Raw genomic sequence first — 25,549 nt, forward strand, 5'->3', positions numbered from 1 at the left:
GCAGGTTCTACAACCCAGAACAGTAAAGCAATACTTCTTTGGCTGCACCCACCACTGAGCATGTGGTCACACAGACACACACACACACACACAGATGATATATGCAAAGAAATTATTGTTTTAGTGAGTTAGTATGGAGGCCACCTACACACCTGCCCAGAGAAATGTTTTATCAGTATTGCATGTGGGGGGTATCACCAATGGCATTCACTCACATACCATTGATGCCAGCAGGGGATGTGGCCAGTGGTGTGGAAACCTCCAGAGGTTTGGGAACAGTCAACAGAAGGAAGCTTCACTGGTGCAGCTTATTTACTCTCAGAGCTCTTCTGGTGGAAATCTGCAGATGAGTATCTTATCTGTGACAAGAAAAGTATTTATCTTACTGAACAGTGAAGAGAAATGCAACACGTTAAAGCTACATGCCATCTGAATCATGTTACTTGCCTGTCTTGACACAAGAGGCCACATTTCCAGATGGAAACAAACACCTTTGCTTTTTTTCCCCCCCTGAACAGAGTGAGCATGAAAGCGCAGCAGATGAACAGACCTCAGTAAATGATTATAATGGATTAAAAGAGTTGAATGTTTGAGCAGCTCTCTCCTCAGACTGGATGCAGCGGTCCCTCATATCGGGGCTCTCCGTTTACATTATTCATACGGAGGAGGGTGTGACTTGTTGGCTCTTTTTTCCGCCTGTATAAAACGAGAAGTTCGCGTAAAAGAAAATACAGATGGAGAAGGCTAGCCGGCTCGCTGTGTCACAGAGAGTCCCCTTAAGCCTACGTGACAACTCACATACTGTCCCTTTGTGACCAGCTTAATCGGCAGAATGCCCGGTGTCTGTGTGCTTTGTCTCGCCGCCGCGCTGGCTGTGTTCACCCGGCTCGCCGACACCGTGGGGCCGGTGGTCCGATGCGAGCCGTGCGACGCCGGGGCGCTTCTCCAGTGCAAGCCGCTGCCGAAGGACTGCCCGGAGCGGGTGAGGGAGCCCGGCTGCGGCTGCTGCATGACGTGCGCCCTCGGCGAGGGACAGGCGTGTGGAGTGTACACGGCGCGCTGTGGCTCCGGCTTGACCTGCCAGCACCAGCCGGGGGAGAGCCGACCCCTGCAAGCTCTGCTGGAGGGACGGGGAGTGTGCTCCAGCGCTGCGTCCAAAAAACTCAACAGCATACTCGTACCGACGCAAAAACAAGGTAGGCAGCGGTCATTTTATTTGCGCTTTTCACGGTTTGCTGATACCTTGTTGCTTTTTTTTGTTATTCAGTGGCTTTGACAGGCGCTCTCTCATGAAGTGTTGCTCTCTGCTGAGCAGCTCTGGGGTATCCCTTGCTCATGAAAACACAAATTAAGTGCGTTTTATTGATAGTGGATGAGTTAAAGATGCTCAGATTGATCTACTTAAGGTATAAAAAATAATTCCCTGGTCTGTTATGCACCGTGCCACAATAGAAAACACCATTCCTGTCCGTGAGGTTTTAGAGGGGAGGTTTGACATTGCACAGTGATGTGTTCCACTGGGTAAAACTAATCCCATAGGCTCCTGAAAGTTTGAGTGGACAACACCAGCAATGGGGTTGGAGGTTTACGCAGCAATTAATCGTTGCTTCCACCCACACACCCCCCAGGCGGCCACTTTTTCCGTGTGCGCACTGCATTGGATCATCATGCGTAAAATGCAAAATAACATGTAAGAAATTAAAAGATTGTCGTTTGAGGTTTGCAGATTGTTTGTTTTAAGGAAGGACAACACTGCTCTCTCTCAGTTTCTCCTTCACATACACTCATACACACAACCTGGCTCCCTCAAACCAATACTTAAGGAATGCCACATACATACTGTAAGTATACAGTGGCTGAGCGCAGACCATGTCCTTGTCTTCTGTAATGTCCTTATTTTCCTACAAGTAAAGCTCATGGATTTTTGTACACAGCTTGAAAATATGTCCTGCAGCTTTCATGGTCCAGGATGTGGGCCAAAACATCTCGGGTGTGTACCAGAGGGGGGATCATTTCTCTGGGTTCCCTATAAGCAACCACCACACACCCACAACCCCATTATCAATAGGTCCAGACTGCACATTTCCCCTCTGCATGCTAGAATGACATTGAGAGACCTTATATGTATGGTGTTTTGTGTGAATGGATTCATGCTGCTCACACTGGTGAAACGGCACACATGCCACCTCCATGTGAATACACACTGCTGTGTGTTTAGGCACTGCTGACGTCAGGCCTCCAGGAGCCTCTGTGTGTGTTTTCTTCTTCCTGGTTATTTGGTTTGGCCACAGTAATGTGTGGTGTGCAAGCACTCAGCAGCCACATTGTCATACACGCACACACTTATGCATCCACCATCGTCAACTTGTCCAAACTGTTTCACTGTTCACTTGTTCTTTCATTGGCTGATATGAGTATCTATCTTTTTCTGTTATTGTCTGCCCCTGATGGTTACAGGTTTCTGATTTAAGGGACAACATATTATTTTAATGTGGAATAAAACAATTCATCTTCTTGCACTGTGAGCCACACAACAAGTGACAGCAGAAACACAGATATCAGTGCATGCTTATTTCCTGTAGCCTATCTTTTCTGCTGGAGATGCGGGAAAAAAAGGTGGGAAATGATCCTAAGCGCCTCTGTTGGTCAGAGTATGTAAGTGCAGCCTGGTGGTTTCTACCACCATCAGTCCCCAGCTCCAGAACAGCCTCTCCTCCCAGACATTAACAAGCTCTCCTCACCGCAGTTTGTGCTGTTTACCCCTGTGCCATTATACAAACAAATTGCGTAATGTGTTTATCTTAATCGCCCCAGACTTCCTAGAAAGGTTATATAAACGTTTATATTGACAATAAAAAATTATGCTTGCAGGAATCAGGGGCTCAATATTTTTGTCCTTGGTACTAAACATTTATGTGGAGACTGTATCAGGTTAAAAAAAACGTCTGCTGTCTTTTGACTGTGTTGTTGCAGTTAATTCTGCTGTTGACATCCCATGTTGTTATTCTAAGCTCTGGTTAGCCTGGGAGTCTGTGGAGCCCCACCACGTCACTAATTGATCAGGTGGTCACAGAGAAAGGGTGGGCTGCCAGCCTGCCTGCCCACATGAGCTACACCCCTACATGCCCGTCCGCCGCCCTCACCGCAGCGCTCAAACACAAAATCTGCTTTGAGTTAACGGTTTAAAACTGTGTTTGGGACTGTGTGAGCCGCTCCATGTGTGTTCCCATCGTCCCTCCGTTTCTTGGGGACGTTTCTGAGCTCAGTTAGCTCCCTAGACTGTGGCCTTAGGGTGGTGTGAAGTTTGGTCCTCTCCTATATTAGGGAGGAGTGTTTGGTGCCCCCCTCCTCTCTTCCTCTCGGTCAGATCGTCCCTGCACCGTTCTGTGTTTAACGATTTGACAGGAATCTTTGCCAGCACCACAGGCTATTAATATATCTGCTCCCTCATCTCCCGCTTTACCTCTTACTGCCCTAACCACCTCCTCCTCTTTTAACCCCCTTTTCCCCACCCTAGCATACACCCACATAAACAGCATTTTTCTTCTCAGCGTCCTTAAAAAGTCTTGTTTACACTCTGCTCATCTTTGTGACGCTATCTCTTGGTCTGCATTCTGTGGAAATTTGTGGATATGAAATCATCATGTTTCTGTTTATTACTTGGCTTCATCTCTGGCTCCAAACAGCCCACAAGGCAATGGGCTAACTTTATTTTGTAAGTTTTAAACAGGCCTCTTTAGGACAGTCAAGAATTCTCTGCTGGCTTGAGTGTAGCGAAGTGTTTTATTAGAGCTGTAAACTAAAACAACTTTGTCAATATAAAACATTTCAAACATTTTCTTTTTGACAACTTACCTTTCCCCACACAGAGAACGCTGGAAATCAGGTAGACGAGGGCTGTGCCAACGTGACCGCAACGATGACGGTGTTGCCCGGTGTGGTGACTGTGAAGGGCGGACACAGTCGGGGGTCAATGGACACCAGGCCTCCACTGCACAACAAACTGATCCAGAAAGATATGAACAGGAAGACTCAGAGCTACAAGGTGGAATCAGTGTCAGGAGGAGCCAATATGGACATTCACAACTTCTCCCTGGAGAGCAAGAGGGAGACTGAGTATGTAAGTCACACCCAGAGGCAATGAAAATCTGGAGGGAAAAAAGAAATGGCAGAGGTTCATGAAGGCAGCTGATGACTGTGATCCCACTATGATACAATTAACATTAGCTTTAAACTCACTCTTGTACATGAAGTGACAATAAAATAATTGACCTGTTATCTATGAAAAAAAGCCCTTGTCTGTGCCGCCAGCCATCTTTCCTGAACTGGAGAGAAGAGAGACTGTTAGTGGCTGAAAACCGTTAGCTTGCTTGCTTGTTTTGCTGGTTAGGTTTTTTGATAGCTAGTCAGCTCTACAGCTACCTTGTGTTTTGCAACTACTCAACAATATTTACTTTTGAACAAATTACAATTTATGTTGTTAGCTTGTAGAAAAACTGACATTTCAAAGGCTGACAAGAAGAAAACAAGAAAAATGAGTGGCTGAAAACTGCAAGCCACCTACAGTAGTTAGCTTGCTCGCTTAATTGCAAGCTAAATAGCTTGCTAGGTAGACGTGGCTTATACTTTGTATATTGTTTACCTTTGAAGAAGTTCTGGTTTGGTGTCAGTACTTTGGCCTTTCAAAAATGCAGCCACCTTATTTCCACAGTGGTCTGGGAAGGAGTAGGGTGATCCCATGTATTCGTGTCCAGTCACCAAACAGTATTGGTGCTGTAATGTCGACACATCTGCACACTGAACTATAGGATGGTTCTGTGTCTTAATGAACCTCTGCCAACTGAATTGAACCATGTCTTGTTGTTATCATAGTTTAAATACTTGCATCGCATGGTAGTGGCTCAGTGGAGTTTTAATTGTAAACAAACACAGTTTTTATTACAATGTTTTACATGCTTGACACCAAATTGTAATGTGTATCTTTAAGGCCTCAGTAGGCCTTGAACAAACTATGTTAATTGTCATCCAGGCATGTCAGTTTGAGCCACTAGGTTGCCTATTTAGTTTGTTTGCAGTTTTTACACATTTCTATTTCTTAACTTTCCACTGTGCATCCATCTCAAATTGAAGGGTTGCTCACAAATCCACACAGTCAGAAGAATAATTAACTTGTCTCTCCAAGCCGACATGAATAATCCTCCTTCTTACACAGCAAGAATGTGTTTAAATAAAATCCTTCTGTAGGACAAAATTATACTCTAAAGGAGTATCCAAAAAAACTACCACAGAAAGGTAATCCAAAATATTATAAATTAATGGTCGAAAAAGCTGTATCAAGCCAAACTAACTGGAAGAAAAACTCCTTCCTTCACTAACTGCTGACTAATCAGCTCTTTACATCTGACTTCTGGTTTATGACACTCGGAGGCGCACTTTACCACGAAAGACTTGGTAATACACTCACAGTACAATAAACATCAGTAACTAACAGCATAAAATATATAATTAGTCAACAGTTAACATGTAGCAACAATCACAAATTATTTGGCTCTTACATTCCCAGCCCCATAATTACATATGGAGCAAACATCCCAATTATTCAGTACAAATGTATCCATACAAGCCAAACTTACAATAGTCCCAAGAAGATCATAATAATAACCTTTTTTATGCATCTGCCTTATGAAGCAGGCACAGTTTGTCTATTGTTCTCTCTAGTGTGTTAGTCTTTGTCTTGACGAGAACCTTGCAGGACCCTCTGGCATAGTTTTTGAGACTCTGCCCATGACCCATGAAATGTAGGGCCTCGTCTCCTCTGTGATGGGGACAACATCATTTGTTGAAAGGTTTTCTTTGGTTCAAAACCACTTTTTGCCATTCTTGAAGAAGTGGAAGATACTCTTATGTCAGATCAGCCCTGAAGGTAAGAGGGGTTGTGTCTTCATCAACAAGTGATTGAGGTTAATGGCTCAAGGTCTTTGGGGGGCAGTTGTGATGGGTCTGGCATTAATTAATAGCCTTAACCTCACATAGCACCCTTTGGAGGCCTTTACAGTGTGGATTTGCTTCTCCCAGACTCTACCACTATAAGAGCCACTAGGTAGGTTAAATATTCAATCCATCCCCTTTTGTCTTGGATTGGATTAGTTCCACTGTTAATTGACTCACGCAGCACTAACTTAGCAGATTTAAAGTTAGTGCCATTCTCTGAACAGATTACTGTTAACTTGCCCTCTTCGACTCATTAATCTCCGCATTGCGTCTATGCATGAGTCTGTGCCCTGGACTGTTAATGCACTTGTAGTTTGTCCATAAGTTCTCATGATGCACAGTCTGCAGGGTTGAGTGTAGACTAGCTTTGGTTGTCTTCTGCTGTCGTCCATTGTACAAACGTTATACAGCTGGGTGAGGATGTGGCTCCAAAAAGATGTACAACTGTTAGGACTACAAGAGGCCACTACAAAAAACAAATCATCTAGCATCCTGACGTGGTGGTACATTGTTTCAATGTCAGCTGTCATTGCAGCTTGGTACTACATGAGACGTGTGAGGACTCTGAATAAGGTAGTTAGCTAGGCCAGACCTATAGCAGTATGTCATTTAGTGAAGTGCCTTGAAAAGGTGCTGCATAGTCAGAAAACACACAACTTCTTTTGGGGGATGGTACAGCCCATGGTGAGGGACGTACCAAACCCCAGATACGTTCACTGGATAGATTTTCTTCATCATTTTGATGAGGGCCTTTTACTCCTCATGGAAGTCTGGTTGTTTTAGGAATTTCTTCCTCAGATGAAGTGTATATTACTATTTTGTTATCTGGCGTGGTGAAAGTTAACGTAGTAATGATCATGTTGACATTTACTCTTTGATTCCCATCTGTCTTTGAACAGGAATCTTTTGGTTCTCTCAGGGGGGCATTTAATACCCATCCAAGAGCTGGGTTTTCACAGCATATGGTCCACTGTCCTTGCTGTTTATCACTCTCCATGGCTTCATAGCTTTATTTGCGTTGTTCCCTATCAATAGACCCATGTGAGCGTTGATATATGGTAGTTTGACATCATTTAGATATGGCCAATTTCCACGTCTTTCTGCAGAGGAATGTTTGTTTTTCTCACCAGTATGTCTTTCTGTGTGAACACTTTTGGCAGATATATAAAAGTGCAGTCCCCTATACCATTCACTTCCAAGTCAGTCAACAAGTGACTGTCAATAAATCTCCTGTAATTTATGGTGGCCAGAAAATTTTTTCTGTCTCTGATTTAGTTGTCTGGCTAAATCCTATATACAAAACATACCAGAGCTTTCGGGGGCAATGAAGGCAAAAATCTCAATCATTTTGGGTCTAATCTTTGACTTGACTCAAACAGGTACTATGGTGAGGATGCTGTCACCATCTCTGTCCTCTGTAGATGAACTTTGTACATGTTTTCCTTGTGCACTGATGTAAGAGCACTGGACAAATCCTGAGCTTCTGTCTCATCATTGCTTGATTTCCTGATGTTACTGTCCTCAGGTCTTGTGGAATTAAGAAGTCTTGGATCTCTTTGGAAAGAAACATGGCAATGGATTTTTCTTTTACAATCCTCATTGAGATGTCCTTTGACCAGACAGCTAAAACAAAGCCAAGACTTCCTGAAAAAAAGTCTGTCCTTGTTTACAAAGTCTAGAAAAGGGAACACCGAGAGGAGCACCATGGACCTTGGTTTTAGGTGTCTGAAATGTAGACTCCTGTGCACAGTTAATGTCTGTTGCAACACTGCTTCTTGTGAGTCCATCTCCTTTTGCAACTTGTGTATTGCTCTACATAATACAGATTATCTACAGGGTTTTCAGTCCTTGTTTCAATGGCATGATTGAATTCCCTTAACAAGGAGCTCTGTAATGTTTTTGCATTATCCTACAGATGTCTCCCAGGTTATTCTGTCCATTTTCATGTGGTGCCTGACTAGGCTGTTGAACATGGGTGACATACTGCATTAACTTAGGGACACTATGTGGAAAAGCTGACTCTTGCAAGTCTTGGTATGGTAGGACCATGCATATCCTCCTTTTTTTAAGTCACACCAACATTAATCCCATCTCTGTGAAGTGGGACTTCCTCATACACCCTTTATTCTTGTAGTGGCTTCTGTTATGGCAGTATGATGAAGTAATGTCCTTCTTGACATGGTCATGATTACAGCTGGAGGACACATCATACAAACAAGGTTTCTGCTGCCACAACTCAACAAGAATTACTTTGTTGGAGTAACAATACTTTCAATCATTGATTCTTCATTGATTGAGTCATTTCACGCTGCATTCCTGTTGATGTGTTGTTATGACTCTCTCAAAGTGCGACACAGGACTACCATTTTGGAGCCACGACTAAAGATATTTCCAAGTGTCTTCCATGTTAGTCATTTTACATCTGGAAAAGCCCAAACTCATTAAAACGTCTTAAAACGTTTAACCTTTAGATTTAGCAGTCAGCTGCCTAAGTTTGTACCATTTTGCTTTGATCTGCTTTGGACTTTTGTTTCCAGACTCATTTCGGGGGCCTTGACAGCCTCTTTTGGCCATCTTCAGTAGCTACAGTCTCTGATACAATCACTGCAGCCATTACGTCCTTGCCAAGTTTCCATCGATAAACAAATCGTTTGTTTTAACTTAAACTTTAGCTTCAGTCTCTTATCCACAGAGCAGAAATTGTTATCAGTAACGTCCGTCTGTTTGTATCCACGATGCACGTAGCTTTTTTGACTTTGACTTTTTAGTTTTAGCCACTTGCTTGCGTTATTTAATTTGTCTGTTGTTATGATTCATATTTATTTCTTAACTTAACCATTGTGCATTCATCTCAAATCGAAAGGTTATTCACAAATCCGTAAGAGGAATAGTTGATTTTACTTGTCCAAGGAAACATGAACAATTAAAAGTATGAAGAGCAAAATTTAAAGGTGTATCCAAAAAATGGTATTCCACAGAAAGATAATCCAAAATACTCCAAATTAACGGTCAAAAAATATGTTTGCAAAACTAACTGTAAAGCAAACTCTTTTTTTCACTAACTGCTGACTAATCAGCTTTTTATATCTGACTTCTCAATTATGACACTAGGAGGTGCACTTTACCACTAAAGGCCTACTAATACATCCACAGTATACTAAACATCAGCAACTAACAGCACAAAATGTACAATTAGTCAGCAACTATCATGTATCAATAATAATAAAGTATGTTATGATGACTTAGGCACTTAAAATACTGAAGCCTTTAAGATCGTGCACAAATGTTATGCACATTTTTGAACCTCACGTCACGTGCAAAGCCTTTCAAAAATGTTGGTGGTCTTCTCCTGCCTGTAGTAGAAATGTCATCTCCACTTTTGTGATGTAGAGCACAAGATACAAACAATACTAGGACGGTATCATCAAAACATTGCCATACAGCGCAATTTGTGGTCAAACCCTCCACATTGTACCTTTAGCTTAGGTTATCTTTAGGTTATCATTGAAATAACACCAGAGTTGATTACATGCTGTCTAGCATTTTCTAAGGGAGGGTCCCAGTTTTTTTTTTCTTCAGAAAGTTGACATCTCAGTTTGGGATTTAATCTCTTCAACCTGGACCTAACAGTGGATTCACCACTGCTACACAATGATGTTCAGACAAGCATTGTTTAAATTTACAGGACTTCAAAAGCAGAACGTTTCCAAAAATGCCAAATATGTCATTTGGTAATTTGGGGGCTTTTCCATGAACTGATACACAAGTCATTTAAAATTTTGACCTCAGTTTGAAGTATTTCTCTTACTTTAATCATCATATCACTTGACAGATTTTCTTGAATAAGCAGATACTGAAAAACCTTCTTGTTGGGCACATTAATGGGACATTCAGGGTTCAGGGGTTAACATTTATAGACTGTGATGTTCAACTATAACACTACATGAATATGCCTGATGTTCTTCATGTTCTGTCATTGTGTAAGGGTGAATGTGTAATATTGGTGTTGTTGGGGTGTGTTTGCTGTGTCGTTAGGGCCCGTGTCGGCGGGAGATGGAGAGCATCCTGAACAGTCTTAAAATCAGCAACGTGCTCAACCCGAGAGGCTTCCGCATACCCAACTGTGACAGAAAGGGCTTCTACAAGAAAAAACAGGTGAATGGCTCTCTCTGCTGTTTCATCTTTCTCTTTTTTTCTGTTTCACACACACACACACACACACACACGCACACACACATGCACACACAACTGCTGACCTGCTAAAAGACCCACCACATGCCTGAACACTTCCAAAGAATCCTCAACGACCCATCCCACCCACCCACACATGCACAATCCCCTTTTTTTCTGCAGCTCAGGTTGTCTTGACAGCGACATCAACACTATATTATCAGAATGGGTAATAACCATGTATTACTCCGGTAAATGCACTGCAGCCGTCTGACTCATGCCTCACAGGAAATGAAGTCGGTCAGGTGTGTTTGTGGGTGTGTGGTGTGGGAGAGTGTGGGGGGTAGGGATGTAAGAATGTGGTCTGGGAGTGTGTGTGGCACGGTAGATGTGGCGGCAGGGGAGTGTATGTATGGCGCTTGTTTGATGGCGGTAGTTTTGGTGAGGGTGGAGGTGTGGGGTGCTGTTGGTGAGGTAAAAAAAACAAACAGGCTGTCACTGGTTTAGTTTTTCTTGTCCATGTACAGACTCGGGCCACCCATAGCCTGCTCATTTGTAAGACCAGCGGGGGGAAAAAAACCAGGAAGCTAAAATTCGTTTGCATACAGTGGTTCCTTGGGTGACGTGCTGACCTGAGGGGAGGAGGGGTGTGCACGGGGTTGGTGGTGGATGGAGGGTAGGGCTTGTGGGGAATTGCCAAGACACACAGCGTGTCAAATAAATGCCACCATCCTATTTCCTGAGGTTGGGAGTCTTATCAGAGGGATTCCGCGGAGCAAGAGACCGTTCTGAGAAACACATGAGTCACCATAAAAAGCCCCACAAGCACCATGAGTCAGAGACCAACTTGAGCCATAACAGACCCCCCCCCCCCCCCTGCACATACAATCACGTGCCGAATAAAATCATCCTCTCAATTTCTTAGCTCGCTCTTTCCCCAAAGTCTCCAAAGTGTGGTTTCATGGCTACTTTTATTAAAATTAGACTCTCTCTTGTTCTTTTCCTGGATTGCATCAACAAAATATCTACCAGGAAAGTGTCAGTTCTGGTCTAATTGTGTGTGTCAATGTGTGTGTGTGTGGAGCAGTGTGCCAGCCCTTGTCACCCTTTTCTCAGAGGGCCAGTGGGGTGCAGGGTGTTGTGTTAAATCCATCCGAGGGGATGTGCCTTCACGGTGTGTTGCAGAGATTTATGACCGGAAACACAGCGAAGAGGAGACCGTGTGAACCGTCTAGGGTGACAATACTGTGAAAAGAAGGGAGCAGGGGGGAGGAGATGGAAGGGAGGGAGGGTTTAGGGGTAGGTGGTAGGGGTGAAGGACAGAGCATAACCATACACATGATTCAGATGCTGTCTCGATATCTTGAAGTGATACTCCACCCAAAAATCTTTTAACCTCTTAGCAGACACCTCATATTTGTGCACAGGCCCAAAAATAATGCAACCAAAGTAAAAAGGGTTACTGTTCTACAACCCTTTTGATTACAGTCATATTTCGAGTCTAATTTGAAAGGTAACTGTTTAAATTTTACAACTAAAAGTCTGAATGATTATAATTGATCCTGCAAGTAGTGCCACCAAGGCTAAAGCCCCCACAGGTGGGACAGTTTATATCAAATACTCAGCTAGCTGTTGAAAGGTGGCTTGAAAAATCTGCTAGTTTCATCTTACATATAAGCTTTTTTTACCAGGAATTAGATCAGGAACTAACACGCCTTTTCGACCAAGTAGTTCCCGTAATGAAGGAGCAACAGGAAGTAAACTAGGACCTACTGTATAAGTCCCCTTTGTCCATTCTTTGTGTTTCAATTGCATTTGACCGATGATGGATTTAAAAAAGGAGGGCAGTGTTTGAGATGCACTTTTCAGTTTTCACACACTATGAGTTATCATGTTAGATATGCAGAAGCGAAAAGGAGACTCAAAGTAACGTTAATGCTAATTGCTCAATAAATTAGACCACCGTTACAATTCAGCGACATAACTCCAACATGCATCTCTTGTCTCTGAATATTGACACCAGTGCCAGCAGCTTCTTCCTACAAAGTTGTGGCCGCAATTGAGACTCGTGATTAGCGAGTCATTGAGATTCAGAACAGCAGATGCCACCCTGTTGATTCATGGACTGAACCGCTGACTGAAATTCTACTTGCAGAACAGGGATTTTTTTTTTGTAGGGGGGGAGGGGGGATGGGGTGGTGCACTAAAAAGCTTTCTGGGTTCCTGGAAAAGTCTGTGCAGTTGAAAAGCGACATCAGCGTGGTCAGTTTCAGATTTAATGTCAGTTACAATGGCTTCCAATGGTGACGGGATTTCATAGCAGAAAAAAAAAAAAAAAGTTCATGGAAACTTGTTGAAACCCCTCCTTGCCTCCCCCACCATCTGTCCGTCTGTATGCTCATTATGCTGCAAACACACATTTTTCTGCTCGTATACACCAAAACATGGCTGGATGATAATCACTTGTGTTTGTAGTTATTTACATTTTTTTGCTTCAGTCGGTCGTCAAGCTGCAAGCTGCAAACTGCACAAGCTTCAAAGTTGGGTTGAAGTTTAGAGATGTGACGATACATCACAGGAGATGACTGAAATTTGTTAACACTCAGACATGTTGCCATACTGTTTATGCCAGTGCAGTTATCCAATCAGTGTGCCTGGTTGGATTAGTCCTTTGTAGGCAAAGCTGCAAATCATTGAGCCGGACTGAATTTTATGTTACATCATTGTATTGAAGTATTTGAATATATTTACCCATACAGATGGAAAGCAGAGGAGTGGTTTGAGAAATTGCTTTATTTTATTTTATTTTATTCTAAGCATTAAAAGTTTAATTTAATCATTAAACTTAGATGCCTTTTTTCACCATTAAAAAACTTCAAGTTGCCTACAGCTTCTGTTTAACAATAGAGAGAAAACTGTGAACATCCAAACCGACAGAAGGTGAAGTTTTTGTCCTAGAAGGAGAGAGGTGAATTGTGACTTAAAGGGTCAAATGTAATCCTAAGCATGTATGTTTGTGTGTCAGTGTGTGCGTGTGCGTGTGTATGTATGTGTGTGTGGATTTCTGTGTATATGTTGCTGGTAATGTGAGTGGCTCAGGAGCAGTCTGAGCAGTCTGAGCGGTGCCCTACCTTGGCTGCACAGAAACCTATTTTTAGTAACAGTTATATGAATTGGCTCAGTATCCTGGTTGAGGCCATGCATGCCCAACACTGACCCACTCATTACACCCCTCAATGTCTCTCACTTTCTCTCTTCCTCTCACTCGTATTCATTTCAGCCACTCATCATTACCCCCATTGTGCCCTGCCTACAGTCATCCACTCGTCTTTTGTTCAGCCTGTCCGCTCCATCATTCTGTCCATCCTGCCCTTCCGCCCACCTGGCTTTTCCTTCCTTGTTTGGCCAGGAATCACCCCGCAGAGGGTTGTGAATGGGACGACAGTGTCTGCGTCTCTCTCTGTGTGTACTCTTTCAGAGTTTAGTGTGTGTATTGAGAGGAAGAGGAGGAGGAAGAGGCAGTGGGTTAAGGATGCGAGCCAGGTGCCTGCATACTCTTATCCCTCCCTCTCTCCCTCCCTCGCTGGGTCCTGCCAGTGCCAGGCCCATAAGGGCTGACTTATTGAGCGTGACTCAGAAGGATCTGTGAAAACGTACACACCGACCACAATGGCTTTATAATAACTGGCCAACCTTCGGGGACCCAGACAGCTATTTTCACTCTGTCTCTCTCGCTCGTTCTGTTCCCTCCCTGGATTTCTAATTCACCCCTTGTTCCTTTTGCTCTGGGGGATGTGGAGTCTTTTTTTTTTTGCTGTTGCATAAAATGTAGGGCATTGTACGATATCTGTGTTTTATTGATACCCAATAAACCCATTTTTCAATACTTTGTTTGAGAATATAAACTACAAAATCCTTCTTTCATTTCGCAGCATATGCAAAAAGTTAATGCATTAGTGCAGCTGCATAAGAGGTTTACCTACATCTACTAAAGCAACCGATGCTGAATTTGACTACAAAATGATTTCTGATACTGGATTTGAAGGACATGTTTTGGTTGGAAGTCGAGGTTGATTGAGGTGACAGCCAGAAGTTTAATCTGTTGATTTCTGTCTTGTGAACTGTTAAGACGCCTCACAAGATATGACAAGAAGAAGCTTCAGCTAGTAAATTACTTAATTGGTAATCAGATTTGCTGCTGACAAGGCAACATTATCACAAGGTCCGTTTAGTAGCTGTTCTGGAGCTTTTGATCATGTCACATGATCCTCCTCTCCACATGGAGTTTCCTCTGATCAGTTGTCATGTAATTGTAGATGTTCAAGTCCCCATTTTTCTGTGTATTCTAAGAACTTCTTGTCCCCGTTAAAGGTTGAGGTTCAAAGTACAAATCTTGGATCTTGGAAACAGCAGTTGACAAAACAATTTCAGCACAGAGTCCATTTAGTAGTTCTTCTTAAACTTTCAGTCATATCACATGATTTTCTTCAGATCGAGATCAATTTCAATCTGAACTTTCAAGCCAAAATGAATGAGAAGTCCTTTAAGGAGGATGACCATTGTGTGATACAACTAAAAGCTCCAGGATAACTACTAAATGATTTGTTAACAAAGAACTTTCATGGATTAACCCTAACTAACCCTAACCCTGGATGTTTTTTATTTTATTTTCTGATGATATGATCTGACAATATTTTCCTATTTAAAAAAGTGGACTTCCCTTTTTTAAAGTGTTTCTCCTCATCCAGTCATTATCATTAATCACACCAGGTCCAGTCTAGCCCTGCAACATGAGGCTCTATCTGTTTCTTGTAGGTTGCAAAACTTGTCAAGTATTATTTAGGCTCCTATTTTAACATTTGTGTGGCTCCATTCTTCTAAAACAAACACAAATTATTTCGGAGGTGAATTAACCAGGACCCTCATTAAACTATTTTTTTTTTTAGAAAAAGCAATATCCTGCAGTAATGTGCAGACCAGCTACTCCCAATGCACTTGCAAACACAGATGCACCCTCTTTTTACACAAATACATATACATGCGCCCCTATACACAAACACACACACATTGCATTTTATGAGCTTCTGTTTATCCTGTGGTCAGACCGGGCTCTTTTTAATGTCCGTGAAGCCCAGCGGCGCTGCTATTAGCTATAAAGACCGGCATCACAAGAGCACGCATTCATACGCACAACACACACGCATACACACCCCATAAAGGTAGCATTATGAATGTGAAGGTGTGTAGGGCTCCGCAGATGAATCAGTTCATTGTGGGACAAACTTCACTTTATTTTGAAATGTAAAAAGTTACACCTCTCCTCCAGTCACTTCCTGTAACTGTAATGTAATGCTTATGGATCCTCCTCCAATCACAATTGGTCAGTGTGACCTATGACCCTCCAAAACGTCACCAGATTAATAAAAGGGGTCGGCTGGTCTTTGTTAGTTTCTCTTTCTCCTCGCTGTAGCTGAGGGAGCAGCTCAGCTCTCTGCTCTCACGTGTGGCCTGCTCCAGGCGGATGCACACAGATCTCTTTCTTGACGGCAGGAGACGCAAGGGCCTACCTGATTCAACACAAAGCACAACTGATCAAAAACCAGCAGCAAGACCAGCCTGTACGCCACCAAGAAGCTACACAATCTGGCAGCCCTCTGGACTCAACAAAAGAGCGACCAGCTACCACATCATTCAGCACCAAAAACCTTCGCTCACTTACAACCGATAGCATCGCCAGCTCAGCACAGCAGCAAGCCAAAGCACCTCTTTCCCCCTAAAGACTGGTAACATTAACCCTCCTGTTGTCCTCGAGTCAAGGGAGGAAGGAAGGAAGAAAAGATGGAAGGATGGAGGGAAAGGAGGAAGGAAGGATGGAAGGGAGGAGGAAAGAATGAAAGGAGGAGGGATGCAAGGAAGGCAGGAAGGAAGCAAGGAAGGAAATCTGGAAGGATAGAAGGAAGGAAGGATGAAAGGGAGGAAGAAGGAAGGAAGGATGGAAGGGAGGAAGAAGGAAGGAAAGCTGGAAGGATGGAAGGAAGGAAGGGTGAAAGGGAGGAAGGAGGAAGGAAGGACAGAGGAAAGAAGGAAGGAAGGACAGTAGCAGGAAGGAAGGGAGGAAAGAAGGAACAGTCAAAACAGACGGGGTCAATTTGGCCCGGGAGGACGACACAAAGGTTAAACTGCTGAGCTCTATGGTTAGGGTTAGGGCTCTATTGTTACGCCTGTTAACAGTTTCTGGACTTGTTCCCACTCACTGTCTTCTGTCCGAACCTGTCACCGTTACCTCACACACACTCTTCGTTAAACACACATGTGGCCTCAGACGTCACACGCAACATGATGCAGTTCTGGCGGCCATCTTTGATTGGCCATCTCGTTAGTTTTCCTTTGTCACCCATATTGTTTTTGCAGTTTTCAAAAACACACGTAATGCAGCTCCAGTTGGCGTCTTTTTGCAATTCACACACTCACCTGACACACTGACTCACTCACTCATTAGTTATACATATTTTGTGCTCTTATTCCCTTTAATCCTTTTAAATAAATGCCTTTCAATGTACTTGCTTGTCTGTTTAATGTTGTACAAGAGTGAATTTTGCTGACCTCTTCAATGTAAATCTAGCTATTGATATGATAATTCCTGTTGTAGTTAAGTTAATTATTAATGTGGCGGTGTTTAGCTCAGTGGGTAGAGCACCCGCCCCATGTGTTGAGGCTGCAGACGACCCAGGTTTGAATCCCACGCCGAGTGGTCCTGTCCTGCGTGTCATTGCCCTCCTCTCTGCCTCCCATTTCCTGTCTCTCTCTACTAACCTGTACATTAAAGGAAAAAAAGCCCCAAAAAAATTTACTTTACTTTACTAAGTTAATGATTAATTAGAGTTACAACCTGAAAACAAAAAATTAAATGACCAAACATTTCCTGGTCAACCTTAACAATGAAGGCAATGAAATGGATGGGAAGTAGATTTAACTTTGCAAACAAAGTGTTCGGAGCAGGTTGAAGCTCTGGCTTTTTCTTACACGTGTTCAACTCAAGTTTAAAAACTATGACTATGTTCACCATAGATATCCAACATTATAACAGTATATACATGACAGAAAATCACAAAAAGCATGTATTGTCCCCTTTACCTTAGTCAGCTACATTCCCATTAGCTGTCAGTTGCAGTTAACTCTGCAAGCAATGAATGAAAGTTGTGCACCTGCTGTGTTGTTTTCACCAAAACATGCTGAATCATGGCCAAATACACAATTAGCAATAGTGTAGTTGTGAGAAACAGAAGTAGACAATTAAAGGTGTGAATTCTGGCAAAAACATGAATGTGTGGATCACATTGAAAATACAATTTCAATTCAAAATATGTTATTTGTTCCTCAAGGGGCAGATGGATTGAGGGGACGTGGAATGTGCAAGACCGGTTTGAAAAGGACATTTTGTTCAAGTTTGTCGCAGTAGTCACATCCCATATGTACGTTCAAGGAGTTATTGGTCAACATAATTATTCCTTCTCTTCACACAGGCCATGGAGCAACCCGTTCCTAGTCACAGGCCTCCAACCATACAATTGTAAAACACTACATAAAAGCCAGACGACTAAATAGAGCTCTTTTAGCTGAGGAACAGCTAAAGGAGAAGAGCCAGAGGATTTGAGGGGCCTTCCAAAAACCAAACGCGTTTCTGAGAGGTGGTCTGGTGTAGTGCCTTATAAACGAATAAAATCACTTTAGAATAAAAATGAAAACGAACAGTTAAAATAGTCATGAATTGTGCTATCCTTATGGTCTTAGTCAGTACTTGTTCTGCATAATTTTTAATAAAGGGTAGTTGATTTATTATTTAGAAAGGAGAGTTTTACAACAGTCCAGTTTGCTAGTTATAAAATCATGCATCAGTCTCAGAAAGAGAACTGGCCTCACTTTGGAGATGAAGATGCTGTACAAATGATAAAATGCACTCCGCACATGAGCATTGGAAGTAAAATCAGAATAAAAAATCCTTTGTAGATTTTTACTTCTTGGCTTGGGTTGAGTCCAAGAAGTGTAGTTTGGAAGGCAGTTTCCTCCTCTGAGCCTTTGAACCAATGATCAGCACTTCTGTTTTATCCTTTTTGAGCTATTAAAAAATCTGACATCTAGGCCTTTATTACCGAAATACAGTTAAAAAAGAAGTGAGTTAAAGGGCCTTATAGAGCTGAGTGTCATCTGCATAGCTGTGGAGACAGATGCCCTGCCTCCTGATAACACTGTCCAGGGGCAGCATGCAAAAATTTAAAAGTAATGATCCTAAAATTGATCCTTGTGGCACCCCATTGGTAACCTTATGATGTTTGGAAGAGTGGTCATCTATAGATACAAAGATATGAGGTAAATATGTTCAAACAGTTCCACACAGGCACACACTTAAATCTACTGTGGTCCACAGTATGAAAGGCAGCCCTCAGGTCAAATAGCACCAGAACTGAAGGCTTGTTGCTGTCAAGATTTATCCTGATATTGTTCAATACTTTTATTACAGCTGTCTCTGAGCTCTGTGTGATGTCTCCTTAAACCTAACTGAAACATTTCAAATTTAGCGTTTGAGTTTAAAAAGGTACTCTTGAAATCCCTAACCCTCAGAAATAGCTGGGTGTTAAAATATTCAGGTTCCCTTTCTTTAAAAGAGGTTTTACTGAAGCAGTAAATCAATTGGAAATGACACCAAGCTGTAGAAACTGACTTATTGTTGCAAGATGTCTTCAAATGCAGAATTAAAAATAGTTTTAAAAAAGGGAGGTAGGAATTGGATCAAGGGGACATGCAGAGGGCTTCAGTTCTGTTACTGTTTTCCCGATCCCGAGAGTTTCAGCATCAAGCAGGTTAAAATGTTCCAACCTGACATCAGCTTGTACAGAGCATGAAGGTAAAAGTGCAGTGTGCGTGTTCTGCTGGCAGAGACAAGATCTGATGTTGATTATTTTCTGCCCGAGGTAACCGACAAACTCTTCACATTTAGCACAGTACTGTAGTTAATTGTGGGATTTACCACAGAATCCATTGTACTAAGAAGCCGTCTGGGACTGTGAATGTTGGTGTTTATCAGATTTGAGAAATGTGCTCGCCATGATGTTCGAATTGCCTCGTTGTCATGTTTAAGTTTTTCGGTAATTATAATGTGATGTATTACTAACTTTGCTTCTCACCATCTGTGCTCAGCAGTTCTGCAGTCTCTTTTTAGCTCCATGGTTTGAGTGTTTTTCCATGAGACAATCCATTCTCCTGGTTTTAATTGGAGGCACTGCAACAAAGACTTTTTTTTTCTTTCCTATTTTATGATTAAAATCATTAAGTTTTCACAGGATGGCAGTATGACGTTATTTACATTATCAATGCAGGGATTATGAGAAAGTAAACAAACTTGATTGCATCTTCTTTTAAAGGAAACCAGTGCACATGTAATTATAGCAACAAAAAGTACAAACACTGAAAAAAGTGATGACCTCTGTTTAATACTCCTTAAACTAGTACTTAAGTCTTAATTAGGGAACAGCAAAGTGACATCCAGTCTGGTGGATGTTTGGCTGCCTTAGCCTTTGTCCTACAGTATGTGCATGTGTGTCTATGTGTGTGCATGCGTGCGTGTGTGTGTGTGTGTGTGTGTGTGTGTGTGTGTGTGTGTGTGTGTGTGTGCAGATTGAAGCAGTAAAGAAAGGATCGCTTGACATGACTGCTAATAGTTCACAGATGAAAGAGAGACTGAGCGGAAATTCAAAGGTAGCCAAGCAACAGGGGAATGCACACATGCACATTTTGCTCTTCCTCTCCCTTCTGCCTTTCCTTTGGCTTTTCAACCCTCTCATACACACGCACACGCGCACACACACACACACACACACACACACACACACACACACCAGGCACATACAGGACTCTATCATCATTAACCAGAGCAGAGGAACACAATGTTAAGCTCCTCTCCACAGTCTCGTCGCTGGGTCAGGGCTAAAATAGAAGCTGGCCGCAGACTCAGACGATGGCACCGTGAGGGGGAACGGAGGGAGGAGAAAGAGAGAGAGAGTGAGAGGGAGAGAGAGAGAGAGAGAGAGACAGAAAACAGAGTGAGACAGAAAAGGAGGAGGAGGAGGAAGGTAGGAGGGAAACTGAGTTCACCGAAAAGAATCCCTCGATGATGTTAGTGTGTGAGAATGGGGCGTGTTGGGCTGCGTACTTGCCCCCAGACTGCTGCAGTAGTTGTTGGCGAGGTATTTTAATAGGCCTCTGTCTCTATAAAGCTGCCTTTGATCATGCACTCAGGCTGCACGTGGATGTTGACTACGCCGGAAACAGACACCTGGTCACACTCTAAAGCCTGTCTGTCTGCCTCGCTGTCTGTCTGCCTCTTGCTGCACAGCCGCCCACAATGCAGTCTGTAAGTATTAGGAGAGTTTTGTTTTGGCTCTGCACTCCTGGGGGTTGGAATTTAACTTAATTTTAAATAGTTAGTGCCATACATGACTGTTCCAAAAATGAGCTGTATGTAGGTCGAGGGTCTGGGTCACAAACTACCCGCGTGATGTTGCAGAAATGATTGTGATCATAGTTAAAAGGAACCAATGTTGATCGCTGCGAAAAAGATGCAACGTTGGGGTCGATGGTGTTGATGTCACACACCTAACAACCCCAGACTGGCTTCTTTGAAGGGCAACACACACCGACAGCAGCTTGTTGTGATCTATCCGAGCCCACACACTGGTAGTATCTTGGGTCAATCGTCAGATTAGACCACTGTCCTGTTTGCCAGTGTCAACGCGCCTCAACTCTCCAGAAAAGCAGCAGTTTTACCACATTAGCTCCCTGGCTTTGCGTATCCTTGTTGCTGGACCTTGACTACTAATTTTGTCTCTGTAGCACATTGGGTCGAGTATCAAATGACAGTGTTTAAGGCTTTATTTTAATCACTACAGCTGTATTCATCTAGGCTGCATTTCAGTTGCACATTACACACGTAACTGCAGCCTGAAGAGTCTTTTTAGGCCTTTTTATGCGAGTAACTACAGTGATTATGAATTTGCGACCTCCGCAGCAGTACTGTGGCTGAACACATCCTGTGTACACACTGATGAAACACTCAATTTGTGCTGCTTTCATTATACAGCCTAGGTAGAAACAATGTGCGAACAATATCTTCTTATTCTTCATTTTGCTTGTTTGTCATCAAGATTTTGTCATGAAGTTTTGTTGAACTCATCAAACAGTTGCTTATTTCCACATCTAGCAGTTACAAAACAATGTTATCATTCATTAGGAGTCATGTTTCTGTCCACCTGGTGAATGTAAGAGCAACATTCACTCTCTTTTAGCTCTGTTTTAACTTTCTACCTCTAGCTCCTGAGGGAGATATCTGGCTCTTTAGCTGCTAAATGCTCCACTATGTTCACCAGCTAGTCTACAGCTAACTGTGTCTGTTTGCTGTTTGGTGCTGAGCAGGTATTGTACAGTGGCCTTTTTTTTTACAGCTTTTTCTCTAAAAACAGCTGCCTGCTGTGGCTGAAAACAACTCTATGAGAGCGCTGAGAGTGAACCAAAACAGTAAAGTTGCAGCCAGACAGCTAAACAATGAGCTGAAAGTTTCTATAAAACCCTTTAAAGCCGAGGGGAGCTGCAGAGTCGCTGATGATCTCTGTAGGTTCATCACTATGAGTGACACTACTCACATTACACATTGTAATATAATACATTGTTATTATAAAGAAAACATAATTTAAAGCAACTTTTAATTCCAGCCTAATTATATAGACAAGTATTAAACTAAACCCAGAATTAACTGTGAGGTACAGTAGTAATGGTTAATAGTAAATACATTAAAACATGCAAAAAATGTTGGTATGGTCCTTTAATGATGAAAGTTTCACCTTAAAGTAACTGGTAAAAGTGTGCTGGAGTACAGAGCCAAACACATATTTAAATATACTAATAGACTGTATTTACAGTATATTCTGACAGACAGGCAGAGAGACAGACAGGTGTGACTCGGCCCTCACTGGTCACCTCACTCATCTGTCACCACTCTTCCTGTGGGGAGATGATGTGTAGGAGGATTATTCTGAGCCACAGTTTAGCCTGGCCCGCCTGATTGTGTTGTGTACCCCAAATGGAGCTCATAAAGTTGCCACTCCACAAAGCCCGGCCCCCTGTGGGACATCTGATATTACTGCATGCATGCGTGTGTGTGTGCACATGTGTGTAAGCAGGTGGGGGGTATGTATACTTGCAGTACATACACAACTCTTGTTTGTGTGCGCCTACATGTTTGCCGATGTGTGTTTATGTGCGCACACGCACGCGGGCTCGTGCACTTGCAGGCCATAATCAGCTCCAGATGATTTTGAGTGTCTGCCAGCTTCCCAGAATAGCAGCGCTGGTTTCCCTGCAACCCTCCAACTGGCCTTGGCAAATATTTTAGCAACTCCATGTTTACCTTCACACTCCTTCACTCTCACTCACTCAGTGCGTTCCTCATTCCCTGCCCCTCTCTATCAAAAATAATCAGCATTTTCATCGTTTACACCCACTGGTCAGGAGCACATAAATAAACCTAAATGGGACAAAGTCGATAGCAGCTTTGCATGTTGTTCATGCTGGTTGCAGGCGGATGCCGAGTGGGGTTCTCCCGCTCTGATCTTGCAGGGCGTACTCACTCCTAACTTGTCACATACAGAAGAAGCTTGGTCAGGACCCCTCGGCGTCACTTTCTCATGCACTGGGTAGCCCTTTAGCATCATTTCTCAACATGCTGGACTCTCCAATAGACTTCTATAGACTCCCACAACATCTGAAATAGACATCATGAGACCGATAACCTAATAATAATCTATATAAGGTGACAAATGTCTATATTCGGAGGTGGCGGGCTGGCTGGGTGGATGTCTGGATAAATAGATGGTAAAAACAGGACTTTGCTTCAGGAGGCCGCCGTTCCCTTCCTGTTTCCAACTGTGGGTCAGCACAGTTTTTAACCCAAACCAGGATCTTTCCCTAACCATAACCAAGTGGTTTTTATGTCTAAACCTTACCAGACCTTCACCACGGCGTTCTCACACCATAAAACATCATTATGTTTTTAACAGTGAGTGCAGCATGTTGAAAAAATGATGCTAAAGGAAGGGGTACCCAGAATGTTAAGTTTCGGTATGTGATGAGTTGGCAGTGAGAACATGTTGGATCTTGATACACGTATTATCGTCTTTCAGGAGACATCATCTGTGTGTTTATCTCTGATAGTTTCTGCACATAAAAACTCTCAGACAGTTCCAGGCAGCAGGGCATTCCTCTCCATGATCGATGACTTGTTTGTCTTATTAAGAGTTCTGCTGAGGCATGACTTGGCCTCCTGACAAGCATCCAAAATCCGAAAGCCAACAAAGAGACTGTTATTACAATACACACATGCACACTGACGGTGGTGTTGATAAAGCTGTGTCAGGGTAAAGCCTCACCTTAGAAACGCTAATCTGTTTTTCGCTGCGATAATTCCTACACTACTTCACTGTCTTTTTCTTTATCTCCATTTCTCTTGCTCCTGTTTGCCTCCCCTGTCTCCAAAACTAAAGATGGAAGTCAGAGCTTGTTGAGTTTGTCCGTGCTCTGCTGGTGCCACCTATCTGTGCAATCCTTCATGTTTAGGTCTGCGCATGTTAATCTTCAGATGTGCTTAGTGTAAGCAAACAAGCAGCTTTGCACGACTAAAAAAATGTTCTTTCGCTCCACATCTTTGCAGTGCCGTCCATCCAAAGGCAGGAGGCGGGGATACTGCTGGTGTGTGGACAAATACGGGCAGCCTTTGCCTGGCTACGACGGCAGGGAGCGAGGTGAGACGCAGTGCTACAGCCTGGAGAGCAAATGAGAGGACGGAGGGACGACGAGTGGACGGAGAGAGGAAGACAGAGAATAAAAGAGGGGGGAGAGAGAAAGAGAGCCTTTGCTCTTGCATGTAGTTATATGTAAACATTTGAAGGAGCTCTGGACCTTTGATTTCAGGTCCCATTTCTTTGGGAGAGGGAGGGACTTTGGGAGAGAACGGGAGGGGGAGGGGTGAGGGAAGGGGTGGAGCACCGGCCGAGCCTCCTGTCCATCACAGCTATCTGTCCTGTGCTTAGGGAGCCTCTATCCTTTCTAAAAAAAAAAAAAAAAAATGATAAAGCTGAAAGCTGAGAGAGAAGGGGAAGAAAGAGAGAATCCTATCATCTGCACTATTCTGTTAGAGAGAGGAAGGAGGGACTTTTCCACTCACTTTAAAGAGGACTTGTTTGTGACTGTGACCCCAAAAACCGCACCACCACCGTTTGTTTCTATGTGTGTCTGTGAGTGTGTAACTGTGTGTCTGTGTGTGTGTGTCCTGCATAATGTACGTGTGCACAGCTGCATGTCTGTGTGTGTGTGTGTGTGTGTGTGTGTGTGTGCGTGTGTGTGAGTGCGCTTTCCCAAAAGTGTTTATTTGTGTAAATACTGTATGTCACTAAGCTTAGAACGCCCATCCCCAGGCCCTGCTCCATTAAACAATGCAGAAAAAAAAACACTCTCTGGCTCAGGGTCCATTTTGAAGTGAAGGATTATGGGACGGCAGGGCTTGGACTTCTTATCCAGCACGTTGGCCTTCAAGGGCCTTCTTTGCTGCCTCTAGCTTGTCCCTCACTCTGCATCATTGTGCATGAGGAAAGGACTGGAGGCAGTTACAGTGCCTTAAAAACAGACCTTTCCACACTTTCCCTCCCCTTCACCCTCCATAGTCCTCTATTAAAGGAGTACATCGCTGAAAATCTGTCTTTTGGGTATCAAATACTCTGAAATGTTTGTAGGACAGCAGCTTGGATTCACAACATCTACAAGCGATGTAGAGGGCGACCCAGAAAAAACAACATAAAAACATCCATAGAAACATCTGAATCCTGCAACGTTTGCTGCTGAGGAGTTTGCTGATAGAGTCACAAATAAATGTAGAAGTTCTTCCGGCAGAGTTTCTGAGCAATGAAGTGGTGATAGTTTGACATGGAAGGCATGTATTTAGCAGTGTTTTGGAGAACTAGGAGTGTTTGGAAGAGACTCAAGGAACGAATCAACAGCCGAGAAGTGGTTAAGCCTGGTAATATAAATATTAGCCTGGTTCCAGACCTCTGAATCGCTGCCCACATTTCGTTTTGGTGTTGTTCTCATTGATGGCTGTTTCTCTGGTCATCTTCCAAAATGAAAACTGGCGACAGAGAGAAAAAAAAAAAAAAGCGCAGCTCTACAGTTTTGTTGTAAGTTGACTTTCAGGACACTTTTTTAAAATACATATTTTTCGGGCATTTTTAAGCTTTTATTAAAAAGCTGAAGGTAGAGAGTTGACAGGAACTAGACTAGAGATGTTGGG

At 43.0% G+C, this 25,549-nt stretch overlaps 1 protein-coding gene across 1 annotated transcript; it reads left to right on the plus strand.

Moving 5' to 3' along the window:
• The first annotated feature begins 832 nt into the window (after positions 1–832).
• Positions 833–24,077, plus strand: LOC128361512 (insulin-like growth factor-binding protein 3). The gene is made up of 4 exons (XM_053322001.1): positions 833–1,196; positions 3,870–4,120; positions 10,027–10,146; positions 23,918–24,077. The coding sequence occupies exons 1-4, from the start codon at positions 833–835 to the stop codon at positions 24,041–24,043; spliced, it is 861 nt and encodes a 286-aa protein (XP_053177976.1). The 3' UTR covers positions 24,044–24,077.
• The last annotated feature ends 1,472 nt before the right edge of the window (positions 24,078–25,549 follow it).

This window comes from Scomber japonicus, chromosome 7 (genome assembly GCF_027409825.1).
Source record: "Scomber japonicus isolate fScoJap1 chromosome 7, fScoJap1.pri, whole genome shotgun sequence".
Taxonomy (NCBI): domain Eukaryota; kingdom Metazoa; phylum Chordata; class Actinopteri; order Scombriformes; family Scombridae; genus Scomber; species Scomber japonicus.